Source organism: Podarcis melisellensis, assembly GCF_964234715.1.
Source record: "Podarcis melisellensis genome assembly, chromosome: 16".
In the NCBI taxonomy this organism is placed as follows: domain Eukaryota; kingdom Metazoa; phylum Chordata; class Lepidosauria; order Squamata; family Lacertidae; genus Podarcis; species Podarcis melisellensis.
In genome coordinates this window covers 41910192-41929498 of record NC_138533.1, presented here as the reverse complement: position 1 = coordinate 41929498, position 19307 = coordinate 41910192, and the positions used below count along the sequence as shown (strand labels likewise).

Here is a 19307-nt window from a genome sequence, read left to right as displayed (position 1 = left end):
TCATCACAGCTATCTGCCAATCACCCATTCCCACCACCCTTCTGAGTAATACCCCTCCCCACCTTCTCACTATATAGAAGGGTCTGGAAACTTCTGTTTCAGTGTATCTGAAGAAGTGTGCATGCACACGAAAGCTCATACCAAGAACTAACTTAGTTGGTCTTTAAGGTGCTACTGGAAGAATTTTTTGTTTTTGTTTTTCCTCTCAAAAGTGCATGTCTGGCCATCCTAGTTCAAGAACTCCAAATAAAAACTCATTTTTTTTCTGAAAAAAATGTGCAGACCCCATCCCATCTAATTTTTTAGTAGCAACTATCCAGACTCTGCCCCTTCCACCCTGGAGATGTTGCCTTCTATAGACGAAGGGGTGTTGTGGAGCATTTAGAGACACCAAAGCTGTTCTTCCCCAGCAGGAGTTGGCAAAGTCTGCACCACCCAATATTAGCAGCAGTGCCCCCCCTAGTGCAGGGGGGTGTCCTTTGCCATGCCTTCCCCTCCCTGTGTGATGTACAGTAGAGTGACTTTAACACAGAGGTATGTGAGCTGCCCAGCTCTGCCAGGTGGCTGCAAGAAGGATCCGGGAAGGCCAGATTTCCAAAGCGTCAGCAGGAAAAGGTCACCCGCTTGTCTCCTGTGCTCCCCTGGGACACATTTTTGCAGGCTGCAGGCAGAGGGGCTGCACCAGTGGCTGGGCAGGTGCAATGCCTTGTAACAGCCCAGAGGCCTACTATTTAACTCAATTTCAATCCTGCTCTTCAGCCAAAAAAGTTTCCCAAGATGGTTTACAAATGCCACTGATAAAACAGTCCCTGCCCTTCAGCTTTTACAGTCTCGATGCAAAAGGAGAGTGGTTGGGGAGGGAGGAGGGAAGCAAAAAGATTTATTAGCCGCAGAGTAATTGTGATGATCTGCTGGAATGGGAAGATTTCAAGGACAAGAGGAGCCCAAAGTTTCTTCTCTTGCAGCAGAAGGGAAGGAGAGGCTCTGCAGACCCTCTTCCCTTCCCACCCCTCTGCCCATTGGTTGGAGTGGCTACTGCAGGTAACAGTGAACAGGGAAGCAATGCTTGGCCAGAGTTTGGGGTTTGAACAAAGGAGTGTTGCCACCAACAAAATGATTGGAGGGTGTTCCTTGATGGTCGGCAAGGGCCTCTTTATGGGAGCTAAATGGAAAAGGAAAGGAATAGATTGTTTCTTGATAGTGATACCTCTGTGGGATATTATGGATGGAAAAAAGCGAAGATGCATTCCTTGACTTATAGAGAAGAAGCTGACTAAAAGTATCTGTGTGTGTCTGTGTGTGAAGCGCACTGCTGTGGTCCTCATAATCACCCTGACTTGCAACATTAATTTTCTGCAGAAGCCTGGATGAAAAGAGAAGTCTTTACTTGACAGCAGAAGGCCCCATAGCAAAAAGGGGTCCTCCATATCTCCAGCAGGAGGGAATTCTGTTGCCAGGGTGTCATTACCAGTGTTAATTTTCTAGAAAAAGAGGTGCCAGAACTCACCACAAACACCTCCCTTGTTCTCTTATAATGGTAATTGTGCCCACTTGAGTGTTGCTGGAACTGAGTTCTGGTGAGTTCTGGCTGAAAAAAAGATCTGGTCATTACCAAGAAGACTTGATCCTGTATTTCCACACAGCAGGCTCCACCTGTTTTATTTATATTTATTTATACGTTAAATTTGTATACCACCCTTCATCTGAGAATCACAGGGCAGTTTACAATATAAAAACACAGACATGCTTAATATAGCCCCTCCCAGCTCTACAATTCTATGATTCTATAGTAACACATAAACACAATAACACTCCCCCTAAAAGCACATAGATGGTTTAATTCAGTGTTTTTCAACCACTGTTCCGTGGCACACTAGTGTGCCGCGAGATGTTGCCTGGTGTGCCGTGGGAAAAATTCAAAAATTCGAAAGATTTAAAAATAAAGTATTTAATAATTTTTCATATTTCTGTTTACTTACTATTTCATAATAAAGTAATTATAAAATATTTTCTTTGTGTTTATTTGATTCCTATTCAAGAGAATTACTTTATATATAGTCAATATCGGCACAGAGTTAATTTTTTAAAAATTTTCTAATGGTGGCGTGCCTCGTGATTTTTTTCATGAAAAAAGTGTGCCTTTGCCCAAAAAAGGTTGGAAAACACTGGTTTAATTAGCCAAAGATCTGGGAGAAGAGAAATGTTTTTGCCAGGCACCTAAAAATATGTAATAAAGGTGCCAAGCAAGCCTCCCTGGGGAGAGCTGCTTTATTTATTAAATAACTTTAGAAACTGATTATAGCCTCCATTGATAGTCTTATGCTTCATGAATTTGTCATGGGAAGTCATTATAGAAGATATGTATTAGGAAATTATTATATTTAGATGTATTGTGTGAAATGGTTTTTATTTATTTGTTGTATGTTTGTTTTTTTGTAGAAATTAATAAAGCAAATTATATATATATATATATATATATATATATATATATATATATATATGCAGGTTTTGGTGTCCTCGGGTGTCTTCCCGTGTAAAAGTTGGGGTGTCTAGGCGACGTTTCGACGAGGTCTCACTCGTCATCTTCAGGCTGGTGCTTTCGGCTTCTTGTTACTGGAACAGAGCAGGATCTCAGTGTTTGAGTTCCTATAAATACTGTTGAGGGGGTGTGGTGTATAGCCTCCAATGTTCTGGGCAGAGAGGAAGTTCCCAGGCTAGTGTGCCTTTTCTTCTTTTGTTCCTTAATTACTTGAGGGATATCTTGAGTGATTTCTTGAGTGATATCCTGAGTACCACTTAGGTGGGTCATTAGGTGTGGATTAGTTGCTAAAGTCTTTGTGTCTTGACCTCTTGAACTTTGTGAAGAGTTTTTCTGAGAAGATGGCTGTACTGCACTTAGTTGTGCTCTGGCTTGGCTTCGTGTATAGGGGCGAGCTGTGGTTTTGTGGCCTGTGTCAGCCAGATCTGTGTAGGGATTGCAGGGGGGTGCAGCATCCGGAGGTGCCACCATGGTTTGGCTACTGGATGGTGTCTGTAATTTATCTGTGGAGAGGGTCTGGGTTTGGGTCTGGTGTGGTTGATTGGTGATAGCGTTCTGTGTGCCTGCAATCCCTACACAGATCTGGCTGACACAGGCCACAAAACCACAGCTCGCCCCTATACACGAAGCCAAGCCAGAGCACAACTAAGTGCAGTACAGCCATCTTCTCAGAAAAACTCTTCACAAAGTTCAAGAGGTCAAGACACAAAGACTTTAGCAACTAATCCACACCTAATGACCCACCTAAGTGGTACTCAGGATATCACTCAAGAAATCACTCAAGATATCCCTCAAGTAATTAAGGAACAAAAGAAGAAAAGGCACACTAGCCTGGGAACTTCCTCTCTGCCCAGAACATTGGAGGCTATACACCACACCCCCTCAACAGTATTTATAGGAACTCAAACACTGAGATCCTGCTCTGTTCCAGTAACAAGAAGCCGAAAGCACCAGCCTGAAGATGACGAGTGAGACCTCGTCGAAACGTCGCCTAGACACCCCAACTTTTACACGGGAAGACACCCGAGGACACCAAAACCTGCATTCCTGTACCCGTGAAAATCTACGAAAGCATATATATATATATATATATATATATATATATATATATATATATATACACATACACACACGCACACAAACATACATACAGTGGTACCTCAGGTTAAGTACTTAATTCATTCCGGAGGTCCGTTCTTAACCTGAAACTGTTCTTAACCTGAAGCACCACTTTAGCTAATGGGGCCTCCTGCTGCTGCTGCGCCGCCGGAGCATGATTTCTGTTCTTATCCTGAAGCAAATTTCTTAACCTGAAGGATTATTTCTGGGTTAGCGGAGTCTGTAACCTGAAGCGTATGTAACCCAAGGTACCACTGTGTGTGTGTGTGTGTGTGTATATATTCTCTTTTAAAGGCATCCGCCATCCAAATTGGTAGCCACCACTGCCCAATGCCTCCTGTAGGAACGAGTTACATAGGTCGGCATTGTGCTGTGTGAAGAAATCCTATCTATGCCAAATAGGGCTATATCTTTTTTTACAACCAAAAGATCCTGCAGCTTAGTTAGATGAACTTTTGCCTAAAAAGAAAGGAATGAACTGTCATTTCCAAATCTTTAAAAAAAGGTCACCCCAAAATCAATAAATCAATATTTGTATCTGTAACAGTATAATGTATTATGTAGCGTTCATAGCATATACATGTATTATAATACAGTCATACCTTGGGTTGAAGTAGCTTCAAGTTAAGTATTTTTGGGTTGCGCTCCGCGGTGACCCAGAAGTGACAGAGTGCGTTACTTCCGGGTTTCGCTGCTCGCGCATGCACAGACACTCAAAATGACGTCACGCACATGTGCGGAAGCAGCGAAACACGACCTGCGCACATGCAGATGCGCAGTCGCGTCTTACGTTTACTTCAGGATGCAAACGGGGCTCCAGAACGGATCCCGTTCATATCCAGAGGTAGCACTGTACAGGAAAAACAGAGCTTGCAAATTTTCTAATATTTGTACAGTGGTACCTCAGGTTAAGTACTTAATTCGTTCCGAAGGTCTGTTCTTAACCTGAAACTGTTCTTAACCTGAAGACCACTTTAGCTAATGGGGCCTCCCGCTGCTGCTGCGCCACCGGAGCACGATTTCTGTTCTCATCCTGAAGCAAAGTTCTTAACCCGAGGTACTATTTCTGGGTTAGCGGAGTCTGTAACCTGAAGTGTATGTAACCTGAGGTACCACTGTACAATGTTTTGTACATTGTACATCACTTCTTATTGCTTAGAATAAATCTTTGTTTATGCTGCAAGCACCATAAAGTTCCCCCATCACTTTGATTGTGTGATGTGCACTTATTACTTCTGAATATCTGGAATACGGATGGCTCCTGCTTCCAGGATTCTCCAATACAGTTTTAGGAGTTCAATGTGGAAGCTACACACATATAAAAAATGCTGTGAAAATGCTTTTTTTTTAAAAAAAATCAAATACATTGAATTTGGGATAGCTCACTGTTGCCATCTAGGGTCACATTTATATTTTGCACTACACAACACATTTAAAAGGTTTTATTTGCAGCTGTATAGCTGAGTTCCCAGACACCTGTAAAAGTTCTAAACAGTTCCATAAAGTTTTTTAAAGTGCTATAACTTATGATTTCTTGTGTTGGGGGGGGAACCGGAAGGGGCCACTCCCGGAATCTGCAAGTGACTAAGACGGACATGAACTTTGGGGTTCTGCACTGTAAATAGTTTGCACCAATAAAACCTGTAAAAGACAGGTCAGAGTCCTGCCTGGTTACTCGCGAGCAACCACCACCAGCACCTGACAAGTAGCAACGTTACATATACGGTGATTCCAACTTTTCATTTCGGGGTGACCTTTTTTCAGAACTAAGAAGAATTAGTCCCTTTTACAATATTTCTAAGCAAAAGTTCATCCCGTTATGATACAGGAAAACGGGTGTTTTTTGGGGGGGGAGGAAGTAAAAAAGTTACAACCCTAGTCCTGACTCTTCATTGGATGTCCAACAATTCTACTGTTAGGAGAGATGGAGAAAATGCTTTCTCCATTTCATGCATAATTGTGGGATGTAAAAATGCAGTCAAGTACAACATTCCTACAGTGGACATTTTAGGGGATGTTTTGTCCCACTCAGGAGAAGACTTCCTATTTCCTCCTGAGCTGGGACAGACTTGAAGAGGGTGAGGTCTATTGTACTAGCATGGAGGATCCCACGGCCTCCATGTTCAGATCAGTTTGTCTTCTCCATTTTGTATGTTGCTGTGTGTTTGGAGAAGTGATTGCTTAGTCGTAGTCACTTGGGACTAACTTCTTTATGGAATAGTTCTAGTTGTTATGTAACCTAATTCTGCCTTCAGGGATATGTCTGTGAACCTGAATGAATCTGATTAAACTACTTTTATATTAGCATTAATCAGATTCTTGTGTTTATTCCTTTTTAGAAGGGATTTTATCAGGAAGGAATCTTTAATAGTAAGACTCAGATGAGTCAGCAACAAGCTGATTGCTGCGTAATTTGAAAAGGGGGATGTTTGGAACTCTGCTAGAATATGGAACTTGCTAGCACAAGTTAGGAACGATATCATTAAATAATATATCCTCTCCTGCCTCCCTAATCATCCCCACAATAATTTTATAAGCTTCTATCCTGTTGTCTCTTACTTGCCTTTTCTCTAAATTAAAAAGTCCCAAACACTGCAATCTTTCCTCATATGAGAGTTGCCCCATTTCCTTTATAATTTTGTGTGTGTAAAAAAATGGAAAAAGGGAGGGAAGCTCTATTTTGCAAAAAGTTTACAATGGAAACTTAGAGCTGACTCTTCCCCATCCTTTATGGAGTGAACTGAATAATGCTAAGAGGACTTGGAATTTAATTTAATTGGAAGTATATTTGCTTATTTATCTTCAGTTGGACAGAAGAATGAAAGGAGTCTGCCAAGGAACTGATAAGGTTCATTACTAAGTCATCTGCAGCTTTATTTTCTTTTTTTTCTTCATGATAAATTTTTATTAATATTACACATATACACATGTAGACATATACAAAATCCATTACATAACTTACACATATTATATCCACTCCACAGATCATAAGTATAATACACAGTTATTTTAGGCTCTGCCGAGCCTTGGACTTCCCTCCACTCCTTTGGTAAGTATCAGATAGATTCTATGGTCACGTATTTTATCTCTTTTACATAGTAGCCCCTTACTGTTAGAGTTATTCCAACCCTGCCAGTGTCGTCTAAAATTTGGTTCCAATATACATCCAATATTTATTCCAATTATCGTGAAATTTCTGTTCATCTTGATCCCTTATTCTTCCTGTTATTCTAGCGAGCTCGGCATAATTTGTCACTTTAAGCTGCCAATCACTTATACAGTGGTGCCTCGCAAGACAAAATTAATTCGTTCCGCAAGTCTTTTCGTCTTGCGAGTTTTTCGTCTTGCGAAGCACGGTTTCCCATAGGAATGCATTAAAAATCAATTAATGCGTTCCTATGGAAACCGCCTTCAGACCAGGTCCGGGGACAGTCTGTCCCCCGACCTCTTCTGAAGGCCGACGGGGGGCGAAAGTCTTTGCTTCCCCCCGCCTGCCTTCCCGGGAGAGCGGAGAAGCAGCGCTGCCTTCCCGCTCTCCCGGGAAGGCAGGCAGGGGGGACAAAGACTTTTGTCCCCCGCCTGCCTTCGGAAGAGGTCCTGGACCTCTTCCGAAGGCGGGCGGGGGGCAAAAGTCTTTGTCCCCCCTGCCTGCCTAACCGGGGGCTTTTAAATCGCCCCGGGACTGTCCGGGGCGATTTAAAAGCCCTGGGACTGTCCGGGGCGATTTAAAAGCCCCCAGACGGCTTTTGAAGGCAGGCGGGGGGGAGCAAAGACTTTTGCCCCCCGCCAGCCTTCAGAAGAGGTCCAGCGCTGCGTTTTCCGCTCTCCCGGGAAGGCAGGCAGGCAGGGGGGAGCAAAGACTTTTTCCCCCGCCCGCCTTCGGAAGAGGTCCTGGACCTCTTCTGAAGGCTGGCGGGGGGCAAAAGTCTTTGCTCCCCCCCGCCTGCCTTCAAAAGCCGTCCGGGGGCTTTTAAATCGCCCCGGGACAGCCCGGGGCGATTTAAAAGCCCCCGGATAGGCAGGCAGGGGGGACAAAGACTTTTGCCCCCCGCCCGCCTTCGGAAGAGGTCCTGGACCTCTTCTGAAGGCTGGCGGGGGGCAAAAGTCTTTGCTCCCCCCCCGCCTGCCTTCAAAAGCCATCGGGGAGAGCGGAGAATCGCAGCGCGTTTTTCCGCTCTCCCGGGAAGGTCAGGCAGGGGGGAGCAAAGACTTTCGCCCCCCGCTGGCCTTCAGAAGAGGTCCAGGACCTCTTCTGAAGGCCAGCGGGGGGCGAAAGTCTTTGCTCCCCCCCGCCTGCCTTCAAAAGCCGTCCGGATAGCGGGAAGCGCTTCCCTGCTATCCCGGACCGCTTTTAAAATGCTGGCGGTGGGGAGCAAAGCCTTTCGCCCCCGCCGGCCTTCCTGGACCTCTTCTGAAGTCCGGAGGGGGGGGAAGGCTTTGCTCCCCACCGCCAGCATTTAAAAGAGGTCCCCGGAGATTTCCCTATGGGCTTTCGTCTTGCGAAGCAAGCCCATAGGGAAAATCGTCTAGCGAAGCGTCGCAAAAACCGAAAAACCCTTTCGTCTTGCGGGTTTTTCGTCTTGCGAGGCATTCGTCTTGCGGGGCACCACTGTATTGGGTATAACCTCCGTTTTCCAATTTTGTGCTAACATGATTCTTGCGGCTGTTGTGGCATATAGGTATAATACCTTATATTCTTTTTTAATTTCTTTACCCGTCATTCCTAGCAGAAAAGCTTCGGGTTTTTTGGGAAAGGTGTATTTTTTTTTTAAGTTCGTTATAGATCGATTCCCAAAAGCCTTTCACTTTGCTACATGACCACCACATGTGGTACAAATCACCTTCTACTTCTCCCCATTTCCAACATCTTTTATTCTTTAACCTATAAATCTTGGCCAGTTTCATTGGCGTGTGGCTATAGATCATTTTTCACAGGTTTTCCCTTAGTGCTGTACACGCCGTGAACTTCATGGTAGTATTCCATAATTCCAGCCACCTCTCAAAGTCAATATTATAACCAATGTCTATCGCCCATTTAGTCATGACCTCCTTCACCTCCTCATCTTTTGTGTACCACTTCAGTAAAATATGATATAGTCTAGACAATGTTTTATTCTTACCTTCAATAACTTCCACATTGAATTTAGATTTTTTATCTTCAAATCCTAATTTCTTTTTATCTTCTTTTAACAAATCATTTACCTGGTGGTATTGCAGCCACCCAGTAAATGAGTTTTTAATCTCTTCATATGGTCTAAGTTTAATGCCTTGATCAGTTTTCCTTGTAAGTTCTTCATAAGTGGCATTCTTCCCTTCCATATTAGTTTTTTTGACAGTTAACACCTCTATTGGTGAAATCCACCAAGGTGTCTTTCTTTCCAATAGATTTTTATTTCTTTCCCATACTTGGAATATTGGTCCTCTAAAAATATGGCTTAGAAAGCCTCTATGTACTTTCACCTTTTCATACCACAGGTACGAGTGCCATCTGCAGCTTTATTTTCATCCATGAAAATCTGTTTTTTAAAAGTACATGTTGCCAGTGTGAGGGCCCTGATCCAGACTAGAACCCCAGCGAGAGAGACTCTTTACCCATCTCTCTATAGTCATAATTTGCCTGTCTTGCTTTTGGGTCTGGAAGCTGGGAATGGGTAAGACAGGAGAGCGAGGTCAGTGTCCTTCTTTCAAAAACAAGGTTCCGTATTTTTCTGTGTATAACATGCACCCGTGTATAAGATACAGCCACCAATCACCCAATCAATCGCCGCTGCAGCAGTCAATCGCTAGCAGGCCTTGCTGCAGCCACGACTTGCCACTTACAAACTCATGCTCGCGGTTAACACTAGTCGCTCGTACCCCCTCTGCACTATCCATGTATAAGATGTGCCCCCATTTCTTAGATTTTTCTATAATAAAAAAACATTTTCTTATACATGGAAAAATACGGTATTTATTTGTATTTATAGCAAATGAAACATTTTTTTCATTATTAGGTTTGACACACATTATTGTGGCAGAGAGTCTTCACTATAATAATAAAATAATAAAATAATAAAATAGCATTGATATTTATCTTACCTGTTCAGAGCTTAGAATTTTCTATGTTCAAGTATAATGCAAACTAGGTTTACACTGTTTTCAGTATAACCTTCTCAATGTTTTTATATTGAGTTTTGGTATTCTAGTGTTCAGTGAATTTATATCAACATTCCATTGTGTCTGCAAATGGGTGGGGACAGGATAGCTCAGGATGGCGTTCGCTGCCTTGCAAGAGGCTGTTTTGCCCTGACAGGTGGCGTATAACTTTATTAACTAAATAAATGTCTCTATAGTCCTGAGCTTTCCCAATGAAAACCTGTTCTTTAAAGCTGAATCGGAACAAACATCAATTCAGGTTTGCTCTGACTGAGCTTTAAAGAGTGGGATTTTGTGGGTGGGGAAAGCTCTGGAGCAAAAAACAAAAAGACTGTGAGCTTTAAATCCTGAATTATGCCTGGGAAAAGCAAATGAAAAGTAAGCGTGGTCATGCTGTTTTTATAATGACTGCATAGTATTATTTTGTTTGGTTTTATATTTTACTCTGTGCTGTATTGTGACTCACATTGTACTATGACCTGGGGCCATGATAGGATGTAAAAACTGAACAATTCAGGTTCTACCCAGAGTCTCTCACCTCACCCAAGAAAAAACAACAACCCTGTAGAGTGAATGAAATAGTTGTGTTTGCAGATGTCTGAAAAGTCTTTCTCTCTCTTTTTCTTCCTTGCACTATGTGTGTTTCTGAGGCAGGCCAGTGTCCTCATCTCCATAAAGCATCATTCCTTGTGTCTCATCTTTTGAAGCACCATAACCTCTGAGCCACTCTCACCACATCAGCATGGCCATCTCATCACGTCTGGCTCTGTGGGAACAAAAGGAAAGTGCCATTCCCCTACCACACTGTTAGCCCTTCTGCATGCAGAGAGATTGGAGCCTATGGCATGAGGGAGGAGCTTTGCCCTCTCCTTGAAATCCAGGCCTTTACAAACCCAATGAAAGCACTGCAAATGTCTCCTGGTTCCCTGTTGCTGTGGCTAACCCATGCCCAATACTAAATAGCTTGTCACCAGCACAATTTAATTTAATTTTAGATTTTTGCTTTCCATATAGAATTCTGCTGCTTTTGGTTTCTTCTTCCGGGCTTCTCTGCTTAGAAGTCTCCTCTTGTATTTGCCGGGAGGCTGATTCTAACCCTCCCTGCCTCCCCAGAATTGAAGACAATTTGAAAAAGGAGATGTGCCCAGTCATCCCACATTACCTCTGGTCTAATGGGCTGGCAGGTCCTTGCATTGCTTTAAAATTTGCAACCTGTGTGCATGGGAGGAAAGAAATGGCTATGTGTGCAGCATGGGAAAGTATCCTTTTCACCATCCTTTTCCCTCTTGAACCCAATTGCCCACCTGCTGCCAAAGTTGCTTTACAGGGTTTGCATGTGCCAATTTCACCCCTGCGCTGCCACAGCTTGGTTTCCTTTGAGCATCTTTTCTGTCCTTGTAGCTCCTCTTAGGAAATCTTCAGTGAGAGCAGATTTTATTTCCCTTTTCAAAATCCTGACAGAGAAGCAGCAGATGGATGTAATTGGCTAGTGTGGTCTGTGGCCCTTGTGGCAGAGGGTTCTGTGGAATGCCTTTGCCAGCGCTGTACAATAACTCCATTTTTGCTTGTGTATACAGATTAGGGAAGAAGACCGCAGCCCCCCACCCACCTCGCCACCCCCACTTTTCTCGGTCATTCCCGGAGGCTTCATCAAGCAACTTGTGCGGGAAACAGAAAAGGAGTCCAAAGAAGCAAAATTAAAAGAGAAATTAATTTCCAAAGAAGATGTGAGTAAGAAAACAACACTGAGAATTCAAACATTCAGCTGCAGTCTCTGCACTGCTGAATCCTTGGGCCTGTCCATATTTATGCATTAGTTAGGTGATAATCTACTTTTCCCCCAAGGCAAATGGGTAAATGGTAAATGAAAACAATTGAATAGATTTGGACAATTATTCCAAACCCAACACTTGAGAAGTAATACAGACTGACAATTGCTGTCTGAAATGTAAAGGTATTGGCACCTAAGGACAAAAATCAAAAGATATTGGGCCAATATTTTTATTATGCAGCCAACAGAAATGTCACAAAATGGTGTATAAGCTTTTGAGTCCCCCAAAATACTTCACCAGACTAGAAAGAAAAAAGGAAAAGGAAAAGAAAGACTGGCATCTCACACCACCTTCTGGGCTGACTGCACTGGCGACCATTTAGTTTCCAATTCAAAGTGCTAGTTTGACCTATAAAGCCTTAAATGGCTCGCCTGGCACCTTTGTTAAATATCTTTAGGTGTCAGACGAAAACATTCCCCTTTTTCCAGGCCTTTGGCTGATTAAACAATCTATGGCCTTTTAAACTGTGTGTGTGTGTGTGTGTGTGATTGTTTGTTTGTTATTATGGTATAAATGTTTGTGTTTTTATATTGTAAACTGCCCTGTGATCCTTGAGTGAAGGACAGTATAGAAATATTAATATTAGTAGTAATATTATCATCATCAAAGTCTGGGGGAGAGAAAAGTGCTTGAACAGCAGCCTTTTCTTTCTCTTCCTTTCCCTCCCCACTTTGCATTTTTGCCATCTAACCTGATGAAGAGTTCTGGGGAACTGCAAAGTTTGCACACTTTTTTTTTTACATTTTCATTGTCTAATAAAGGTATTGCCTTAATATGAAATATATTCAGTTTTGCTATTGAATTAGATTTTGGCGCAATAGAGGAAATAATTACAGTAGAGTAGTGCTGACATCACATCACCTTGCATTAATTTTTAGGGGAATTAATGTCAATGGCTAAAATGTATATCCTACCCCCCCCAGTCCAAATAGCTACTCTGGGTAGCTCACAGTGATAAAATCATAACCACCATATCAAATGATAAGTCAGCCAGTCGCTACAGTTACACTGGTTTGATGTTGAAACATCTATCAAGCAGAGAGGCAAGCAGGATCATGCCCTAAAAACCCTTTACAAGAGAGAAGCTTTTGCCAGACTTTGAGAAGGTCAGAAGACATGCCTTGGTTTAGCCCCTTCCAATTCATGTCTTACTTTCCACTGAAACTCACAAATAAGACGTACACAAACTTTTAAAGGAGATGGCCTCCAGGTCCCTTCACACACCACCATTTTGGATGTGCATCTAAAAATGTAGAGAGAACACAATGGACCCACTATGGACATGAATTCTCAGCAGTGAACAGTGATTGGCTTCAGTGGCCTGTTAGGTGCCCACATTGGTTGGCAAATCCAGGTCTTCCCTGTGTAATGTGTGCAATGACCATTAAATACTTAATTTCTGGAAGGAGGACCCAGCTGAGTCCAAATACCAGGCTGATAATTATACAGTATACAGTATACAGTATACTGGAAGAATTCAGAGAGTGCTTCTTCGACAGACTGGTCCAATAAAATATGGGAATAGCACTTGTGGAAAAATTGGCACAAAATTTGAAGCATAAAGACTCCTTTGTAACTGTAGCTTTATACCAAACAGTATAGACACACAGTAACAAAATGAAACTAGACGGCTCCCCTCACTTTATAAAATGTCTTGGTTGGCATAAACTGAATATTGCTTTCTGTACAAATGGTTGTCTGGGATAGGAACTCACAGTATGATGCAATCTGGATGTTATTTTGGATGTATGGCCTTAACTCCATCTTCTGGACTGGTATGCGGTATTTTTGTTAGAGGACATTCGGCACAGAAACATGTGTGTATACCTTTAAGAAGTTTCTGGGATTAATTGGCTGCAGGTGACCGTTGCTATAAAGGAAAAAAGCTGAGTTTTGTTGCTTTGCCTGCAGGAATAACATCCACCAGAGCTTGTGTTTATTTGTTTAGTAATAAAGTCTTCGTTTTTCCGTTTGGTGTTTTTTACACCTACGTCTCCTGGAGTCACTCTGTCCTCTGCCACCGGCTGGCATCCCCCTCCAATAATTTTATTATTATATGTGCATAATGTTGTAATATGTTGTAAGAATCTAATATAACCTATTTAAAGGCAACAAACCCTACCAGACACAAATACCTTTGAAAGGCCCTTTAGATAACTATGTCTCAACTGATGCTGCTGCACTCTAGGAAACACCCCTCTGCTTTGTTTGGAAATGGGCATGACTGACTCCTCTGGTGCTAATGTCCTTGAGTGTGTGTTTGTTTCCCAGCCTCCAGGAAAGCAGGTTGACGGGCCCGTGCAGCAGTTTGTAATCAGGGACACCAACATTTTGGAAGTGGGAGAGGATATGGCCAACAAGGGACAGCTGCTGCAAGGACGATTGAATGGTGAGAAGCATGGAGTGGAAGGTGAGTCTGAGATTCCAGAAAGGAGGAAGCCTTTGCCTTTCAAGAGAACTGTCCAGAGAGGCCACACCCAGCAACCAGTACTGCCTGTGCCTGAATTAGCACCGGCCACTCCAAAATCAGCACCAGGAGTTCCAACACTGGGCGAGGAGGTCCACTTGGATGCATCTCAGCCTCCTAAAGTTCCTGCAGCTCCAGATCAAATCAAAAGCAGCAGTGCTAAGGATCTACCTGGGTCTGGAACAGAACATGAAAAGAAGGGCCATTTACTCTGGAACAAACACTTTGAAAGCCCAGGAAAGGAGAATTGGAAAATGAGGACCAAGGAAGAGGCTGTGAGCAAGCCAGGAAATAAGGCAAAATTTACAGGGAAGGGGAAAGAGCTTGGAGAAAATAAAGAAAAGGCCACAGACAGTGGGAAGCAGCCAGGAGAACCCAAAGAGAGGCATGTAGAAACCGAGAAAGTATTAGCAGAATTGAAGGTGGAACAGGGAGAAATGGAAGAGGAACTGTCTCGGAAGGGAGGAAAAAGAAAGCAAGAATCTCCAGTAGCAGAAATGAAGGAGAAACCAGAGGAAATTAAGGAAGTGTTGGCAGGAGAAAACAAAGAAGAACTTGGAGAAAGCACAGATTCGGACAAGGTGAGGTTGATGCTGAATTCAGTGTTATGGGCCCACTTCCTAGGGTTTCAGCTGTATATCCCTTTGCTGGGGAAGGGCTTCATCCTGCACCCTTGGTGGTTTTACCTAGTGCAGAGCACTCTGTGTCCTGGACAAGGCCTCCCAAAGATTCCTAACTTCTCCTTGCATGGCTATTTTTTCTTCCCTGGAATTTGGAGTTCTGTCTCAGCTATGCTGGTTTTCAAAGTGGAAATCCCACTTGTTTCCTCTCCTTGGTTCATTCATTCCCTCACTGAGTAAAGAATCTTTCACTGAATGTCAAATCTTCAGCCATCTCAAATCTGAGATTGCTTTGAACATTTGGACCAAATCAGAAAGGAATAACTTTGACTGTGGGAGATCCCAGACAGATGAATGAATTTGGATGAAAAGCAAAAATGATCCACAACTATTGTGCACAATTATTCCCCTTCCTCACTCTTCCTTCCTTCACCCAGGTGTACCATGATGTCTGGTATGAAACAGAGAAAGTTTGGCTGTTACAAAAAGATGGATTCACTCTTGGTAAGGTGGCCGTGGTTTTCTCCAGGCTTTACACTTTGTAGCTTCGAGGGTGTGAGAATGTCAAGGTGGGAAGCTGCTCTTTGTTGGTGGTGCATGTGCTCCAGATCACAATAGTGCACATGATCATGTGTGTGAATAGGGGTGCATTACAGCAGAGGCTTCTCCTTCAATTAAAGGGATAGTGGTGGCAGAAAAGGTGTGACCAAGGAGGAACAGGAAAGAATGGCTACAGAAATGGTCCCACTGGGTGCAGAATGTGTAGAGTTGCGTGAGATTATCCACGACCTGAGGATGGCAGGAGGGGAGAGTTTAGGAGCATGGGAAGCTGCTTTATACCAAGTCAGACCCTTGGTCCATCTAGCTCAGTATTCTGTACAGTGACCAGCAGTGACTCTCCAGGGTTTCAGGCATGAGCCTCTCCCAGCCCTCCCTGGATATGCCATTGCAAATTGAACGCAGGAACTTCTGCATGCAATGAAAGGCAGATGCTCTACCACTGGGCCTTGGGAGCCCCTGTGTTGAGAGACTGCCTTATACACAGCTGGTCAAACAGCTGGTCTATCTGGGTCTACACCAGCTTTCTGCAACCTGCTGTCTTCCAGAGAGCTTGAACTATAACTCCCATCAGCCCCAGCCAGCATCAGTGTGCTGGTTGGAGTTGATGGAGTTGGTGAAGGCTGGCCTTTGCAGGCTGGCAGCAGTGGCTCTCCCAGGTCAGGCAGGAGCATTTCCAGCCCAACCTGAAGACTCTGGGAACTGAACCTGAGGACTTTCTGTCTACAAGAAAGGCCCTTGGACTGCCACTGATCTGTTGCCAAGCCAAAGAGGAGAGAACAAAGAGCCTTCAAGTATTTGAAGAGTCATTTCCCTCTCACTACTCCATCCCCCCCCCTTTGGCAGCTACTGAACTGAAGCCAGATGAGGGCACTCCTGAGCTGCCTCCAGGGACAGTCCGAGTCCGAGTGGAAGCTGATGGCTCGATCATGGAGGTGGATGAAGAAAAGGTCCAGAGAGTGAGTTGTTGTGCCTCTCCCTTCCTCAAGCTTCCAGCAGAGCCCATGGCTGCAGCGAACCATCCCTACTTGGTCTAGTTCTGAGGCACCTTCCTTGCCTACTTCAGATATATGGGCTGCCTCTGGACTGGGGAGGCTTTCTCCTCAGGAGTGCCCTTGCTTTCCTTACAGCCCCTGAATTTCAGGGCTAGCCCTGCTATGAAGCAGGGTAAGGTGATGGGGAGGTGCTGGGTGCCTCCAAGCAGTCTTCTTCCTAAACATGCCCTTAGGTGTGTGGTGGAGGACGCTATCCTGTTGCCCATTGTGATAGGGCAGTTTGAGGGCACATTCCACCATGCAAATGATGAGCAGAGGTTGTTTGCCTCCCACCCACCCACCCACCCTTGCCATCTGTTTTGAATGAAGCCCAGGCAGTCTGTAGGAGAGGGGGAGCTGGTCTGAAAGAATACAGGCAGAGGAACAGGCTGGTTCTGCCACAAAGAAAGAAGAGCATAAGAAGAGTCTGCTGGCCCTTCTAGACCAGCTTCCTGTTCTCACAGTGGCCAGCCAGATGCCCCAATGAGAAGCCCTCAAGCAGAATCTGAGCACAAGAATCCTCTCCCCTCCTAAGATTGTGGGGGTGGGGGAGGGAGTGGGAGCAAACTTTCACCATGGTTGGCAGGCAGCATTGTGTTGAGCTCTTATAACACTCATCCCCCAGACCAATCCTTCAAAATTTGACTACGCCGAAGACTTGGCCTCCCTAGTCAGCCTGAATGAGTCAAGCGTCATCCACACTCTGTGCCGCCGGTACCAGTCTCAGCTGCTTTACACCCACAGTGGTCCTGATCTGATCGCCATCAAACCATCGTCTTCTGTTTCCACTTGTTCAATAAAGGTACGGGGTTGAGTCTGGGGTGGCATCGCTTAACAAGGACCTCTCTACCCAGTTAGGATAATTGCCTGGCAGAGGAGACCTGCCCTTTCCTGTGGCAACCAGTGATGTAATGACACTCAGAAGTGCAGAGACCCTTCATGGTGGTCATAGCCATGCCCCCTTCTACGATTATACAATAGTCTTATAATTACACCATCATAAAAGTAATTAGAGATGCATTGCAACAATGCATTGCCTTTCAGCTAGCTCTGCTATTTTCCAGACATGCACATGGGCAAATCATTTGGAATGCTCCATTATCTCCTTTCAGAGTGACTTAAATTGCATTTTCTTCAAGTTCCATTGTACGTAACAGAACTTTCACACCATTCTCGTGAAAACGTTTTCTGTGTTCTAAACACTTAGCTTTTGAGCACATGGAACAACTCCTCGGTGTTCTTCTGTTGCACCTTCTCCTTGGAGCCCATCCTCAGTGGTTGACTCATCACTCTGAGCAGCACAGAGGGTGAGAAGACTTTGTCTCTATGGACAAAAAGCTCCCCTTCCATGTTGATTGGGTGGCTCTAGGGTGCTGGAGAAAGGGACCCTGATGCAGAAATAAAAGCAAGTCTTTGATCCCCTATGACCCCAGACCCCTGTACTACTGGTGGTAAATAAAACCAAGGGCTTGTGGCACCTTAAATGACAGCTTTATTCTTACTCTGTGCACCTTTATGGCACCATACGTGACTTTTTCGTGGCTTTTGCTGCTACAGCCACAACGTTCCTCCTTGCATCTCCAGATGCTTTTATGAGGAGGGCTGTCTGAGATGCTTGGCGGAGGATGTTCTTTCACTGCTTAGCACTGGGGTGAGGAAACCTTTATCAGCCTGTGGACTGCATTTCTTCAGGAGCCACCTGCCAGGGGCTGTATGCCGCTGATGAGCAGGAGCAGTGGATGTGACTTCTACACCCAGGTGACGAGGAGAGGTCAACACAAATAATTGCATAGCCCACCCTGGGCAACTGCCATACAGCAGAAAATGAGTCTTAAAAGCTAGATAATATTGGTGCAAAAGTTGGAGGCTACTTCCAATTTCTGCCAAGCTGTGACAAGATTCCAGAGGGTTGTAGACCCTCACCCAGGGCCCATGTTCCAGTGAGAATCAAGGTGTGGCAGAGACTGTTGTGCCTTTAGAAATGTGGATTAATTGCACATATTGACACCTTTAATCTACATTGAGGGAGTACAGCATGGTCATCTCAAGAGGGGCTTGTTCCCCACAACAGGGCAGCACTGGAGTCAAAGCAATCTCTCCCAGGCAGCCTTCAGCCAGCCAGCCAGCCAAGATCTTTCTGGCTTTTCTCAGCCATCCCAAAGGCTGTGATCTTCCAAATCACCAGTCTCTATTCAAACCTCAGGGCAACAGGGAAGGACAGTTCTCTTGCATTCCCAATGGCCCGCAAAGACCAGGCCATTGTTTCTTCAGGGCCCTAGCCTGGTGAGGTCATTTTGCTTCAATATTCCTCTGCACCTTGTATTTTACAAATAATCAAAATCCTAACATTTATTAATTTCCAGGGTTTAGTGGGGAAACCTCTCCCCCAAACCTATAACACCATCTGGGCAGCAACACAACCAGTGGTCATCAGGTGGTGTGAAGAACGACCAGGAAGATGGATTTCAATCTGGACTAGTGAGGCCCTCCTTATCTAGAGATTTAGGATCACTTTGCATGGATAGGTACTGTAAAGAGTGCCTACTTGCCTGTTGCCTACTTTCTCTGTTGTGAAATTTAGGTGGGGATTAGGGGAGTGCAAAGCCCCTGTAAGAACTTCTACGTTTTTGTTAAAAGTTCTTTCAGTACAGAAACATGCTTCCCCTTCATCTGCAATCTGCCATTTTTTGGGTGGGGGGAATCAAAGGAAGAGCAAAGGTGTTTGAAGTATTGCTGTAATCCACTTAGACGGGGATGCACCAGATTTTCTACCCTTATCACCTTAAAGCACATTCTTTGCCTCAAAGAATTCTGGGCACTGCAGTTTAACACCCCCCCCCCCGAGAGACAATTGCCAGCAGCCCTCAATAAACAACAGTCCCGAAGAATTCCTGGAGGGGTGGAATGTGCTTTGAATGTGCTTTAAAAGTGTAGTGTGTATGCAGCTTTGGGCCACATCCATACTAGGCATTTTTTTTGCAATTATCATACTAACGTCATTTC

The 19307-nt window shown here is 44.3% G+C and overlaps 1 protein-coding gene across 1 annotated transcript in view; it reads left to right on the top strand.

The window, feature by feature from the left end:
• The window catches only part of MYO18B (myosin XVIIIB), a 258709-nt gene that overhangs the window by 15208 nt on the left and 224194 nt on the right, over nt 1–19307 (top strand). The window contains exons 3-8 of the mRNA XM_081892930.1: nt 10448–10574; nt 11371–11520; nt 13897–14673; nt 15150–15216; nt 16117–16229; nt 16930–17106. Of these exons, the coding sequence (XP_081749056.1) occupies nt 10536–10574; nt 11371–11520; nt 13897–14673; nt 15150–15216; nt 16117–16229; nt 16930–17106 (1323 nt within the window). The 5' untranslated portion in view covers nt 10448–10535. The remainder of the gene's footprint in view (nt 1–10447; nt 10575–11370; nt 11521–13896; nt 14674–15149; nt 15217–16116; nt 16230–16929; nt 17107–19307) is intronic.